This window comes from Hylobates moloch, unplaced genomic scaffold (genome assembly GCF_009828535.3).
Source record: "Hylobates moloch isolate HMO894 unplaced genomic scaffold, HMol_V3 SCAFFOLD_2, whole genome shotgun sequence".
Taxonomy (NCBI): Eukaryota; Metazoa; Chordata; class Mammalia; order Primates; family Hylobatidae; genus Hylobates; species Hylobates moloch.
The window spans coordinates 47,733,136-47,748,871 of record NW_026652277.1 but is presented as its reverse complement, the minus strand read 5'-3'; the positions used below and the strand labels follow the sequence as shown (position 1 = coordinate 47,748,871).

Genomic DNA, 15,736 nt, shown 5'->3' with positions numbered 1-15,736 from the left:
AGAGAAGAGAAGAGAAGAGAAGAGAAGAGAAGAGAAGAGAAGAGAAGCTCAACAGAGAGAGGTAGTTGAAATATCACATTTTATCTGAGAAAACTACGCCTTCCTTTTCCTTCAAATGCAAAAACTTGCTTAGATATAAAAGTTTTCTAATTCATAGCTGCCAAGTATCAGAAAGGAAAAAAGGTTTAAGAATTCATAAAAACAATAAAATATTTATAAAATCAGTAAATATGGTACCCTTCCCACCAAATGCCTGGAGAAACTGCTGGATACCAAATGTCCATTAATATGTGTAATATGTCATCATCTTTTACCATATGTGAATACAGACAGTTAAATGTAATAAAAAAGTATATTCTCAGAGGGGTCTATTACTGATTATAGTTGTTGTTGGTTCTGACACTCCTTATGTGATTAGCGAGACAAATGCCAGTTTTCCAATTTGGTACATAGAAAACAAACCCACATATAATAAAATACTTTTTTACAAATCAAATCACTGTTCTCAAACTGGATGCAAGAATTTCTTGAATTTGTTGACTTGTAAGATAACTAGTTCATCTTTATAGGCAGAAGGATTCTTACAAATAATCTAGTACGATCCTTTCATTTTTACAGAACAGAAAACTGTAAAGTCAATTTTTCATTCCTGGCTGGGCGTGGTGGCTCACGCCTGTAATCCCAGCACTTTGGGAGGCTGAGGCGGGAGGATCACTTGAGCCCAGGAGTTCGAGACCAACCTGGCCAACATGGTGAAACCTCATCTCTACTAAAAACAAAACAAAAAAAAACCAGCCAAGCATGGTGGCACAGCTTGTAGTCCTAGCTACTTGGGTGGCTGAGGCACGAAAATCGCTTGAACCTCTAAGAGGCAGAGGCTGCAGTGAGCCAAGATCGCTCCACCACACTCCAGCCTGGGAGACAGAGCAAGATTCTCTCCAAAAAAAATTTCTCATTCCTCTTCTGCCTCTACACTAACCACTTATATTTGTAAGAACTCTGTTATAAAAGTCCAACCAAGTGTGGCAGAGCAATAACTGGCCACATCAACAACAACAAAAAAACTGAATGCCTGCATGAAGCATTACCAAATGCTAAAGTCTCAGGAAACCATCTGTCACATAATACAAATGTAGGGATTTCATCTATTTTAAAACATTTAATAAGTTTGTGTCAATTGGTTTCCTAGACACAATGATTAAAACATTAGCCTGCGATGAGGAACTAAAACAAAGAAAGTGATACACTAAAAGCAGCAGTGAACTAGGAGTTGGGAGAGCTAGGTTTTTATCACTGTCACTCGCCTACTATGGATTATAAACCGGAATATTAGTTTCCACAACTGTAAATGAGGAGTTTGATTTAAATTATCTTGTGAGTCCCTTTTGGCCTTAATATTCAATGACTTCAGTATGCTAAAGTGACTCCCACATGACTGAAAGTCAGCACCTGGTTTTCAAATAGAAATAATTTTTTAAAAAAACTTTGCTATGCTTACCTAGGTCTTAAAAGTATAAAATGCAGATTCCATTTATTACCTAAGGCATTAGTTCTTTAAAAGGGGTTTATTGAAATGAGGCTGCTATTCTAATCAGCAAAGATTAACCCACTACATTCATCGGCAATATCTTCAAGCAGCTATAATTCCTATGCGATTTACTCCTTCATTTATTCCCATTGCTTTTCTCAGCAAATCTAATTCAGGAATCAGATAGATCTGAGTTCTAATCCTATTCCTGCCATTTGCTTACGTAATCATTTTGGGGAAAAACGAAAGCTCTGAAGTCGTAGGGTTATCTTGCAAATTGAGATATGAGATGAGAAATGTTAACCACAAGCACAAAAGTATCTAACAGATCAAGTGTTCAATAAATATACTGATTTAGTATTTTACTTGATAATCCCATTCTTTTACTTTCTAAAATTGTCTTGGTCTCACTCTCTCCTGTCCTTTCATCACTAGCAGCTCTACCAAACAGAGTCATCCTTACAGTAAAGAGCCCAGTGACATGAGGTGAGCCTGCAACCATTACTCTATACAGCTCTATCTTTTCTACCCCAATCCACTGTTCTCTCTATTCTCTTCCTACTCTTGATGGTGGTGATGGTGGCAGTGGCAGTAATTACAGTTACTTCTCCTTCCTATCTACTATGTGCTAAGCTGAAAACCGTACCTTTACATATTATGTCATTTAAGCCTCAAAAAACCTTTTAGGTAGGTATCATTTTCATTTTAAAGGTGCGAAATCTGCATTTTAGATGACTTAGCTTTAGAGAACTAGATCTAAACATGTTGTTTTTAACTGTTGAATGGGTTAAAAAAACATGTAAAATTTACTATCTTAACTGTTTTAAGAGTGTGGTACAGCAGTGTTAAGTATACGTACACTGTTGTGCAACAGAACTTCATCTTGCAAAACTGAAACTCTATTCCTATAGAAAAATAATTCCCTTTTCTTCTTTCCCTTAGTTCCTAGCCACCAGTATTCCACTTTCTGTTCTACCTGTATGACTACTTTAGATATATCATATAATTGGAATCATGCAGTATTTGTCTTTTTGTGTCAAATGTCGTTTTTTTAATACTGTATTAGACCAATGGGCAGATTATATTCTATATGTTTGTTTGCTTGTTTTGACAATTTTCTGCCAAGAAAGGATATCATACATGATAACTATATTCCTGGGCTAGCTAATAAAGGTCTATCACACATTTGTTAACCCACAATGCTGTTAAAAGAACAGTGCTAACAGTGGGAAAGAAGAGCTTTACAGGCAGGGCAGACGAGGAGGCAGCCACCACCAAAGTAAACGGTCTTTACATGTGAAATATTTATAGGCTAGGGACTTCCTGTATATAAACAGCAACTAGATAGAATTTTGAGACATTATAAGAAATATTATCCAAATCTTTATATCATTTTCAAGTTTTCCTTGCTTAGTTCATTTAGAGACATTCCGACATAGCAAAAGTAATCTCAATGGCTGGATCTGTTCAGAGAAACAAACTTGCTAATGCCTCACTCAAATATTCCTGAAAAGAATATTTATATTATTTCTGCAGATTCAAAAAATGTGATAATTATATGAGATAAAGTCATACTATCATAAATAAAATGAAATATGAGTTAAAAATGGAATATGTAAAACATCTATTTAGGAAGTACACCCACTTCCCTTTAAATAGGGTGGAGGTAGGCAAATAGCACCTTTCATACCTGTACAAAAACTTTCTGGAGTAGTCCTCGACGTTCTGCTAGAGGTAGCTCATTCTGTGCACCTCCAACTGCCTCAGGCACATGTGGAAGGTCAAAAAACAGATATAAACATTTAACCAGGGTGGAAGGCACTGACATTGTTGTCATGCAGTCCACGGTTTTCTGGAAAACAAACCAATAAATAAGTGAATAGATAGACACAACTATAATTGGTACAGCTAAATAATTCATAAATGTTAACCTGAAAATTACATATCAAGGTAACTTTTTAAATGCATGTAAGAATTTAAAAATGACTCCAAGTGAAGAAACATACAACTGTGCATCTGAACAATTTTGCTTTAATCAAACAGTGAGACTGAGTTTGTTATACAGTAAATTATCAATTAAATGTAATATTTATTTATTAAAAAGCAGCATGTTTCGGAAGCATAATCTTTAGAATTTAGAAAAACAGACACTTAAGAACTACGAACTTCAGCAAACTACTTAATTCTCCTGAGATTCACTTTCCTTTCTTATAAAAATAGATAGAATGATACACCCTTCTAATGGCTAACATCAGAGTTATGTAAGATAATACATACAAAGATACATTAAGCACTAAATTGTATATTCATTGTTGCTTTACTATTATTTTTATCTTTATTCTTATTGTAGATTTTTGAGGCTGGAAAGACACTTGAGTGATAAAGCCATCACTGACACAAATACATCTCTATATTATTTTCAAAGATATCCAGAAGAGAAACTCTAGACCTTCTTACAGTACATATTTCAACACTGTTAAGTATGATATAATATTTATCAAAATTTTCCATGGTGCAGTTTGGAACAAAAAGTTTAACTGCACTAGAGATCAAGAGACTGGCATAATCTGTTGATTAGTTAGTTTACTTTCTCATAAAACATTTATTGAGTGTCCAGGGAATGTCAGGCTGTGTGCTGGGAGCTGGGCATGCAAAGACGAAGTATCTCTGTCCTTCAAAAGACCACAGTCGACTGGAATTATTAGAGTCCTAAGTAACTATGACTTAATCTCTTAAGATTTCAGTCTAACAATGGTAGTATATACAGGCTAATATAAAAGGGATTGCCTAACACTGCCAGGAATGGCATTAAAAAGTATAAGGAATTAAAATAAAAAGGGAAAGATCACCTGGAAGATACATAGGAGGTTAGGCCATATGGTACAGTATTTTTGAAGAAACACCGAGTCTGAAAATGCTGACTCCTGAAGAGCCACAATAATAATGGCTAACCTTGAATTACTGTTTACTATGTAAGAGGCATAAGGCTAATAAGCACTTTACATACATCATCTCACCTATTCCTTAAGTCAACCCCATGACTTCATTTGTAAAATGATCCTTATTTCACAGATGAAGCAACTGAGGTTCATCACTTACATACCCTGCTTTAGGTCAGACAGCTGGCTAAGTGGCCTACAAAGTGTGTATGCTCAATGACTTATGAAAATAGTCTCACATTTTATTTTCTTGGCAGTGACGACCCAGTGAAATGTTACAAACAAAAAGTAAAAGAGCTAGATTTCAGAAAATTAGCTGGTGGTAATACAGATCATAAATATAGAGAGCCAGAAGGAAAGGGTAACTGGGAAACTAACCCCCTAAACCACATGAGAGATGGGGCTGGAACTAATGCAGTAGCAGGGTGATGAAGAGAAATCTTCAAGACTATCCCTGGCAAGATGTGGCCCCTTTCTACATACCCAACATACCATTTCTTGTCTCAAATACTCTAAACCTTTTGTTCTATTCATCTACTATGATTTCTTAACACTTACGTTACCATACATTTAAAGTTCAGTTTAAACATCTGCTATGTCTCCAAGTTTACTGAACTCCTCATCTTTCCTTCTACCCTCACTTTCAAAATGTTTAACTCTCACATTTCTATTTTCAATAGCACTATATATGCCCCATTATTAAATATTATGGTATTATCTTTTTCTGCTTCATCTCTTACATCTATGCATTGAGTCAGGACCATGTTTTGGTCATCTCTGTGTATCGCTGCTACCAGCAGAAAATGGCACTCAAAAAAGGTAGCTCCAAACATAACACTGAATTTGCTTTTTAAATGTATCTATTTCCAGATAGATTATTACTAGCTTTAGCTCGCCAGTAAGCAAAGTGGTATGATGTTTCATTTTCATTTATTGTAGATAGATTTAAAGTACAACTTGGCATCTAAACTTGTAATTTTTTAAGTGATTAGGTTTTTATAGAAAATATGAATAAATGTAGAAAACTGCATTAAAAGTTAATATTACTTATATTAAATATCAATAGTAAATATTTAAATTATATAAAGTTTTAATAGCAAATAAAGATATGCTATTCTAAAACAAATTTTGGTATAATAACATACAGACATTTATAGCTACCATCAACAGCAAACAGAATTGAGATTTTGTTATTCATCCAGTAGAGTCAGATACATGAAAACAATGGTCTACTCTGGGACCATTTGAAGATTACTTAGAATAACCAACCCTCTCAATTTGCCTGAGACCGTGCAGTATCCTGAGATGCAGGCCTTCCTATGCTAAAACCTGGAAAATCCCAGGAACACCAGGACAGGTTGGTTACACTAATTCCCTGAGTTTAAAAAAAAAAAAACAGGGCCAGGCACGGTGTGGCTCACGCCTATAATCCCAGCACTTTGGGAGGCCAAGGCAGGTGGATCACCTGAGGTCAGGAGTTCGGGACCAGCCTGGCCAACATGGTGAAACCCAGTCTCTACTAAAAATACAAAAATTTGCTGGGCGTGGTGGCGCACGCCTGTAATCCCAGCTACTCGGGAGGCTGAGGCAAGAGAATCGCTTGAATCTGGGAGGCAGAGGTTGCAGTGAGCTGAGGTCGCACCATTGCACTCCACTCCAGGCTGGGTGACAGAGCAAGACTCCACCTCAAAAAAACGAAAGAAAAAAAAAGAGAGAGAAAACACAGAAAACAAATAAAAAGAAAACAGATCATTCCAAGGAGAAAATTCTAAGAGATAATTACTTTGGGTTACTGACAGGTTTCAGGATATGGTTACTAAGACGTATGCACTGTATCTGCTGTGGCCAGTCACATGGTACAATTATGTTACAGTTAAGTAGGTCCATTATTACATGATGAGAGTGTCTGAAAGTCCACTGTAACTTAGACAAAAGACATTCCCAAGATTGGTACTGACTTTGGTAGGTAATTATACTCTGGATTTTAGAAGGCTGAATTAATCTCTTTCATCCCCAAAACATCAAAGGCCAAAAATCAGGTATCTAAATAGCTCATTAATGAGCACATGCAACATATTTCATGACAGATACTTACAGCTGATTTAGAGGAAATAAAAAGCAATCTCCAGAATAAATCAAATGAGAAGAAAATATATATTATCCTAAAAATGTCAGTTTCCTTATTTCCCATAAAAATTTAAAACTATTTTCCATGTCATTTGTTCTTTATTAGCTGAGTGACCTTAGATAAACAGTGATTTTTTTATTCTTCCTGAGCCTAACATCGGTTTCCCTAACATCGGTGACAAAAGTGCTGGGCTGGGCCTGAAGGACCCAGAGCTCCTGAGCTACTTGCCACCAGCCAGAAATAGTCCATCTGTTTGCCCAGAATGCTCTACAAATGGTATCATTAAAAAAATTTTTTTTTAGAGACAGGGTCTCACTGTCACCCAGGCTGGAGTGGTGCGATTATGGCTCACTGCAGCCTCAACCTCCCAGGCTCAAGTAATCCTCTTGCCTCAGCCTCTGAACGGCAGGGACTTCAGGTGCAGGCCACCATGCTCGGCTAATTTTTTTTTTTTTTTTTAAAGAGATTGGGGTCTCTCTATGTTGCCCAGACTGGTCTCAAATTTCTGGGCTCAAGCAATCTTCCCACCTTGACCTCTCAAAGTGCTGCAATTACAGGTGTGAGCCACTGAGCCCAGCCACAAATGGTTATGTCCTATGTGTGTTACAACATATCGAGATGGAAAACACTGCTCTAAGCCATGCGTTTCCTTATGAGTACAATGCATCGAACATCAAACTCCTCGCAGAGATGTTATGAGAAGCATGAAATAATGTTTTAAAAGAGAAGAATACAAATGATTATCATAGTATCTCATTTGGATATAATGATGTATTTAATAATAAAATCACGAGAGGCTATAAAATAAAGACGCTGAGTTATCAAACATGAAAACTAAGAACTTACCTGACCAGAGGAAGCTAACAAATTAATTGTGGTCAGAAGCATCCAGCCTCTACTGGCTTCTTCACTCTGATTGATCTCCAGGAACTGTACTATGGCCCGACTTGCAGCCTCTGTAAAACCAAAGGAAAAGCCATTAAGTGGGGGAAAAGTCACATATAAAGAGGTTCTTCTTTAAAACCTACCAAGGAAATGAAAATTTACTAAGCACATAATTATACCAGCACTATTACATATGGAAAAACTTTAAAAATAGCAATGTTTTAATGGTATTCATAAACCTTTATATCATTAATACAGAAATGTAAAAGCCAACCTATATATTTCAGGGAAAGTTATGACAGGAGCTAATCAAAAAGTCATGGAAGAGGTGAAATTTGAGCTAAAACTGCCTGGAAGACAAGTACATGTTTGTCCAGGAAGTGGGAGCGATTAAGGGTGCAGAGAAAATAAGAGCACAGCAACAAAACAAGAGTGGCTAGAGGAATGAGCCTGACACATACAGATCAAGACAAAGAACTGTGATAGCACTTTTTTAACATTATAGAAGAGCACTGTTGAGAAGTGCAGTCTAATACCAACAGTAGTGACTTTAAAAAATAGAGATGCCTAATTATGAAGGAGGGTAAGCTACTGGCTGTATTTGATTTTCTGGGCAAGAGGGAGCAAATGTAGTTTCTTGAGCAAAGGAGATGATGAAAGGATTATACTAAGACTATTAATCTAGTAGTAATGTGTATGACGGACTGGAAGGCTGAGAAGAATGGTGAGAGGGAAATAAAATTAAGAGGTTTCCTAAGTAACACACAGAGGAATAACTTGAGCAGCTGACAGCAGGAAGAGAGAAACAGTGAAATACATAAGACAGCCAATCACAGAACTGCAAACTTGGAAGAATCTTCAAAAGTAAATTTAGTTGATTATATTTCTTATTAGAGAGAAGAGTAAATGGATAAGTCTCTAAATATGTACCTAATTTCATCAGCATGGTTTGCCAATTTTTATAGTAATATATGATAGGAGTTAAAATTGTCAGAAAGGAAGTCCAATTTGGCAGGGCATGGTGGCTCACACCTGTAATCCCAGCACTTTGGGAGGCCAAGGTGGGCAGATCACCTGAGGTCAGAAGTTCGAGACCAGCCTGGCCAACATGGAGAAACCCCATCTCTACTAAAAATACAAAAATCAGGCGGGTGTGGTGTCATGAGCCTGTAATCCCAGCTACTTGGGAGGCTGAGGCAGGAGAATGGCTTGTACCTAGGAGGTGGAGGTTGCGGTGAGCCAAGATCACGCCACTGCACTCCAGCCTGGGAAATGGAGTGAGACTCTATTTCAAACAAAAAAACAAAACAAAACAAAAAAAAACAACAAAAAAAGGAAGTAAGTCTAATTTGTTTACTAGGAACTAACTGGGTAAAAACTAATGTATACTTGGCTGGGTGCGGTGGCTCACGCCACCAAGGTCAGGAGATAGAGGCCATCTTGGCTACTAACACAGTGAAACCCCATCTCTACTAAAAATACAAAAAATTAGCCGAGTGTGGTGGTGGGCACCTGTAGTCCCAGCTACTTGGGAGACTGAGGCAGAATTACTTGAACCCAGAGGCAGAGGGTGCAGTGAGCCGAGATCACACCACTGCACTCTAGCCTAGGCAACAGAGAGACTCCGTCTCAAAAACAAAGGAAAACAAAAAACTAATGTATACTTAACATACTTCATAAAGAAGTATAAAGTAGAAAATAAGATTTAGCTTATCTTAGATGTATTTTTTCTTCAATTTAACATAAAATAAAAGTGTTTTATTAGATAACTGAATACAAGACTTACACATGATTCTAGGCTGGGCAAAGTTTCATCTTGGTAAACTTCCATATGAGGGAACACTTTTTTTAGCATGAAAATTTTAAAAATAGATTCTTTTTATTGAGTCTTAACTATATATCAAGCATTGTGTTAAGTACTTGTGGGTTTAACTCATTTAATCTTTACAAGAACCCTGTGAGTTATTTTCTACTAATATATCCCTTACAATAGTGTAAGTTGAGAAATGCAGAAGATAAGTAATTTGCCTACAATCACATAGCTAGTCAGTGAAAGAGATCTGGATAGGGTTGAGGTTGAATGATATGGGGAGATTCCAAACTCCATCGACAAAACAAACTATCTTTACATAACAAATATATTTTACTATTTTGTAAAGAATAGCATAACTGTATCACTGTAAAAAATAACTATTTTATTTTCACCTACCAATTTCAATATGTGTCATTAAGAATATTTCAAAGGCATCTCCCACTTTTTACTTTATTATTTTTCTGAGACAAGGTCTCACTCTATTGTCCAGGCTGGAGTGCACGATCACGGCTTACTGCAGCCTCAATCTCCTCAACTCAAGCAATCCTCCCGCCTCAGTCCCCCATGTAGCTGGGACTAACAGTATGCACCACCATGCCTGGCTAATAAAAACAAAATTTTTTTGTAGAGACAGAGTATCGCTATGTTGCCCAGGCTGGTCTCAAACTCCTGAATTCAAGTGATCCTCCTGTCTTGGTCTCCCAAAGTACTGGGATTACTTGTACCTGGGTGTGAGCTACTGTGCCCAGCCTCACTTTTTATTTTAAATGAGGTAAGCAGCTCATTTTAAAAGTATATAGCATTTAGTGCTATCTTAAAAAAATTATGTATACTAGCAAGGAATTTTAAATAAAACCTCCATAAATCAAATGGTTTCTTAAAACTTTGGGGAAAAAATGCCCACTACTAGTTAGAAACATACCGGATCTTTTAATTTCAATAATATTTAACAAATACAAATATAAACGATGATTTAACTTAAGTTTTTAAGAGTTAATGAAAGAATATATTAATATTAACCCATCTTTAGAGTTGTCAATCATTTGATTCAAGCTTTATCTTTCACACTGCATTTCAATACATATAGTTAGAATGAAAAACACAGAAATGAAGTTAATAAAGCCCAGGATTACATTAAATAAGTAAAGAATGCAGACAACCTTAAATGCAATTTCTCAACCTACACTGAGAGAAAACAAATGAATTCAATTAGCATTCAGAACAACCAGAATGCAAAACATGTTAATAATAAGTGAAATACAAGTTTTCCTTTGCAAAGTCCATTTAAAGCGTATGCCATTTTCAAATTTATACTTCACGATGATGGTGAGTCACATTAATGGTATTATTATACTTATTTAATGAAGACACAAAGCCCTAAACACCTTCGCCCCCTCCAAAAAAAAAATTTCACAAGTTAGTCAGAAAAACAATATTAGAATTCACAGCTTCCATGCTTCTTTTCATTTGACAATACATAACCACATCCTGGGAATGAAATTACCTGAAGGTGTTGTGGCTTTGAAATCCTTGGGGGACAGCAGGGCACACTGTTTTTCTGTTTAAAAAAAAAGGCTGGGTTGTCTAAGTGGGGATTCACTAAATTCCACTAATCCCACCACAAGAGTACTGGAGTCAACATCATCCAGCCTCTCCATTGCTGGATTGCTGCCCATATTGGGGATTGCACTACTAGGTTTAACAGTGGCACCTAGCATGTAGAAAAACATTAATAATAAACTAAAGATACTTTAGTTTATTAAAGTACTTTATGCAGGTAGGAATTTTCTGCTTTGCTGATATAAATTGACCATGTGCCCTTAAACTTAAGCAGAATTAGAACTGGCTGAGCTAACCAGAAGAGATGGGGAAAAATCTTAAGATACACACTCTATACAATCTGACCACAACATTATGTTTTTGTCAAATTAATTGAGTCACTACTTACTTCCAGGAAAAGCCACATGGAGGCAAAGGACCAAGAAAGAATTAAGGGAGACAAGGAGACTGTGACTTGACCTAAACGTATAACAAATCATTCATATATCCATTTTGCAACTTGATATTCCCTAAAAGGTTTCCATTTTCACAAACTTCAGATAGATGTAAACAACAGAACTGCACATAAGCTTGTTTCCTACTGAGATATCTACAGCCCATATCTCAAGTAATCTGATAAAAAAGGCTGTATCTGTGGGTGCTGATTAGGTAACACCCAAAATAACAAGTCTTCCATAGCAAATTCAGAGGGGTACTGGAAGAATAATCTTGTTCTGGTGAACAACGAACATAGCCAACCTTCAAAGGAATAATAAAAGGTTCACTTCACCTGTTTTTTTTTTGTAGAAAATGTATGTGAATGTAAATTAAGACAAAATTCTTTTCAATGATAACCTCCTGTAAAATAAAAGGTTATACAAGGTATCTAAAGTAGTCCAACTTACAGAAGAAGAAAGCAGAATGGTGGATGGTGGCCAGGGGCTGAGGGGAGGGGGAAATGAGGAGTTGCTGTTCAATGGGTATAGTTTCAGTCATGTAAGACACAAAAAGTTCTAGAGATCTGCTGTACAGCATGGTACGTATTGTTAACAGTCTGTACTGCACACTGAAAAATTGGTTAAGAGGGTAGTTCCCACATTAAGTGTTTTTTTAACCACAATAAAAATAAGTAAATAAGAAAATAAAGATGAAATATTAAGAGTTGGATGATTTAGGATATACTTAGGCCCTGAAAAATCTAGAACTTTTTACTAGAAAAATCAATAGGTCACAAAGTCTCCATGAATATATTTTTGATAACAACACTGACCAAAAGAATCTTCCAATGTTCTAAACTAAAAATGAAAGAAAAAAAACAAGGATTCCCATAGCCAGGGTAAGGCTGACTGAGGAGACACTCCAGAATTATGTTCTTCTCTTCTAAAAATCAGGAAGGCTGGCCCTTCTAACTCTACTCCGATTCTCAAAGCATTAAAAAAAAAAAAAAAAGGCAGAGAAATCCTATGTCCAAAATCAGTAAAAATTTAGGTGCTAGTAATACACGGTGAACACAACAGACAATAAAATTAAATAAGTAAATAAAGAAAATACTTTCAGATGATAACAACGCTATGAAGGTTAACATACAATGTGACTGAATAGATACTAATGGATGTGGGGACAGAGGACAGAAGACCTATTTGAGATAGGGTACTTAGGAAAGATCTTTCATGAGGAAGTAACACACAAACTAAACTGAATATAATAGGATTCAAAGGTTAATGAATTTCACAAGCTTAAAACTAAAAATCATGTGAAATTACACAATATGAAAAAAATGTATCTTAAAAAATCGCTAATTAATAAGATGTCATCAATGAGGAAAAGTGGATGAAGGGCACATGATCCTGGCTACTATTTTTTTTTTTTTTTTTTTTTTTTGAGACGGAGTCTCGCTCTGTCACCCAGGCTGGAGTGCAGTGGCGCAATCTCGGCTCACTGCAAGCTCCGCCTCCCGGGTTCACGCCATTCTCCTGCCTCAGCCTCTCCGAGTAGCTGGTACTACAGGCACCCACCACCGTGCCCGGCTAATTTTTTGTATTTTTAGTAGAGACGGGGTTTCACCGTGGTCTCGATCTCCTGACCTCGTGATCCGCCCGCCTCGGCCTCCCAAAGTGCTGGGATTACAAGCGTGAGCCACCATGCCCGGCCATCCTAGCTACTATTTTTGTAATTTCCTAAGAGTCTACGATTATTTTAAACTTAAAAGTTAAAAAAAAACTTGTGTAATTCTTACTGTAATTAACAATGAGACATCTACTCGATTTAAGACATCTTTCATTACATCTAAAAAATTGCCCTGTGAAGGCCGGGCGTGGTGGCTCACGCCTGTAATCCCAGCACTTTGGGAGGCCAAGGTGGGCCGATCACGAGGTCTGGAGATCGAGACCATCCTGGCTAACATGGTGAAACCCCGTCTCTACTAAAAACACAAAAAATTAGCCGGGCACGGTGGTGGGTGCCTGTAGTCCCAGCTACTCGGGAGGCTGAGGCAGGAGAATGGCGTGAACCCGGGAGGCGGAGCTTGCAGTGAACCGAGATAGCGCCACTGCACTCCCGTCTGGGCGAAAGAGCAAGGCTCCATCTCAAAAAAAAAAAAAATTGCCCTGTGGATGTGAAATCATAAAGGGAGTTAGGAAAACAAATCTCCAGTGTAGCAAAATGTCTTTCTACAAACATGTAGATTAGGTATTTAAAAAGACAGTAACAGAGGCAAGTATAAATAAGTTTTAGGAATTTTTTCCTAATCTAGTATGTCATTCAAGAAAGAATGGAGATACCTAATTTCATCAGCATGGGTATTTCCTTACAGTACCGTGAAAATGGATGAATACAACCATTAAAATGCTTGTAAAAGGATTTTTAAAAGGTATAAACTTTTAAGAACAAGAACAGAATAAGTGAAAGCAATGAAATTTTGGATATTAAAATAGCAGAGAGATTCACGGTTACTGATGAGCAAACCCTAGAATCTTGAAGTAATTCAGGAAAAGTGGAAAAGCAACCCAAATACCAAAGAACCCCTGAGAGGCTCAGGAACTGGTGGCACAAGGCACCTTTGGAAGCAGAAGTAAATAAGGAACTACACAGAGAAGGACTGGTGGAAAATATGTTCAAGAGCAGTTAGACCCAAGGTCCCTAATACTACGTGGGCACTAGGCCACAGGTTTGTTTGTTCACTGAAAAGAGTAAGAGAGAGGGAGTACGGATTGAGGGGCACAAGGTACCATGTGGACATACAAAGGTAAAATAAAAGCTTATATACTAAACCTTGAGGGTCCCCAAACCCTTCCCCTACTTTGCTTCCAAAATGCTGAGTCAGGCATATATCTTCCAAGCAGAGACTGGACAATTCTCTGAGTATCTGCTTAGTTTAGGAAAAAGATCACCAAAAAAACAGCCTAGCAAGATCATCTTATGTTGTAGCCCACAGCTGCAAGCTTCACACACAATTAAAAAGCTTTTTAATGCTCCATTCTTATGTTAAGAGCAGATGGTCAAGGGTGAGACATGTACGGATATTCTCTAACATAAAAGACAAAGACAAAAACAAATTGATAAACAAAACCTTTTTATTAAACCTAAAAGAAACAGATTATTTATGGAGACAAAAATCTGAAAGAAAAAAAAGAAAACTCAGAAAGATAAGAAGAAAATGCAGCCCCAAAATAATAGAAACCAGTAAGAAAGAACACTTAGAAATGAAAAATATTTTTTAAAATGAGAAAAATATAATGTCACAAATAAAAAAAGAACCTCTATAGAAGAGATAAATGATAAAATTGAGGAGTTCTCTTAGCAAGTAGTCAAAACACAAAGATAGAAAATGAGAAGAAAGATAAGAAAATGAGAGGAACAGTCTAAGAGGGTCATCTAACTAGAAGGAGAAAACAGAGGAGGATATTACTAAACAATTCATGAAACTTTGCCCAAATTAAAGGATATGAATAACCAGACTGAAAGAGTTCAATGAGTACCCAGCACATGTATAAAAATAGGTCTACCACAAGGCATGTTATTATGACATTTTAGAAAAGCAGGGACAAAGAGAGGATCCTAAAAGCTTCTAGAAAAAAAAAATAGGTCACAGAGGAAAAAAAAATCAAGAATCTACATAGCTTTCGATTTCTCAATAACAATGTAAGAGCCTATATTATAAAAGAAAATATTTAAAATTCTGAGACAAAATGATTTCCCACATAGAACTTGATACTTACTTAAAGGAGGACTGATAATAATGCAAGCTGCAAGATTTTCCAAAATGACCCTGAGTGCTCATCCTGGGCTGCATGGAAGGACAGAGCTAAGACACTCACCACTGACCATCTCAACCCATGGTCAACTTTCCCAAGCAATTGGTAGCTTCTAATCTCTGCTAAGAGGACCTCCTGGATTACACAGCTAGCATTCTCAAACTACTCCTATAAATATCTAACAAGTATTCAATGGCCTAAGTCATAAGCAGTTCAAATGTCTCTTTACTAACAAGATTACTCTTGAGCTTGTCCTTTAGGAATGGATAACAATGGGGGATGGAGAGGAGGAGACGGAAGTCTCTCTCCATTTAAATGTAAACCACAGCTGCATATTCAGCACATCTCCCCAGCACATGTATCTGTGAGATCATGAGAGTCGTAGACATGTGTCTTCTTGTCTCTTACTGACCCTTGGTTTTGTATTAAATAAGTTTCCTTTTCTATAATAATCATGCTGTATGATGTAGTGGAATTTGTTCTAAGTCCTGGCAGCTGAAAGGTTGTCAGGCTAAAGGTATCACTTTACTTACTGAAAAGAAAAGAACCCATTTTTTACAGCAATAGTCAAAAAATGTTTAACTCGTGGTATCTCTAAAACAACAAGCAGAACAAAACCCTGATAACTCCCCTGTATCCTTTTTTATAAAG

General features: G+C 36.8%; 1 protein-coding gene across 8 annotated transcripts in view; it reads right to left on the bottom strand.

The window, feature by feature from the left end:
- Positions 1–15,736, bottom strand: part of WDFY3 (WD repeat and FYVE domain containing 3) — a 303,349-nt gene that overhangs the window by 164,019 nt on the left and 123,594 nt on the right. For 7 of the 8 annotated variants that reach the window (XM_058433183.1, XM_032146792.2, XM_058433198.1 and 4 more), the window contains 2 exons: positions 7,442–7,551; positions 3,219–3,380 (listed from right to left, as the gene is read on the bottom strand). In XM_058433183.1, coding sequence (XP_058289166.1) covers positions 3,219–3,380; positions 7,442–7,551 — 272 coding nt within the window. Of the gene's footprint in view, positions 1–3,218; positions 3,381–7,441; positions 7,552–15,736 lie in introns of those variants that run through there. The other variant, XM_032146913.1, reaches the window with a different exon arrangement.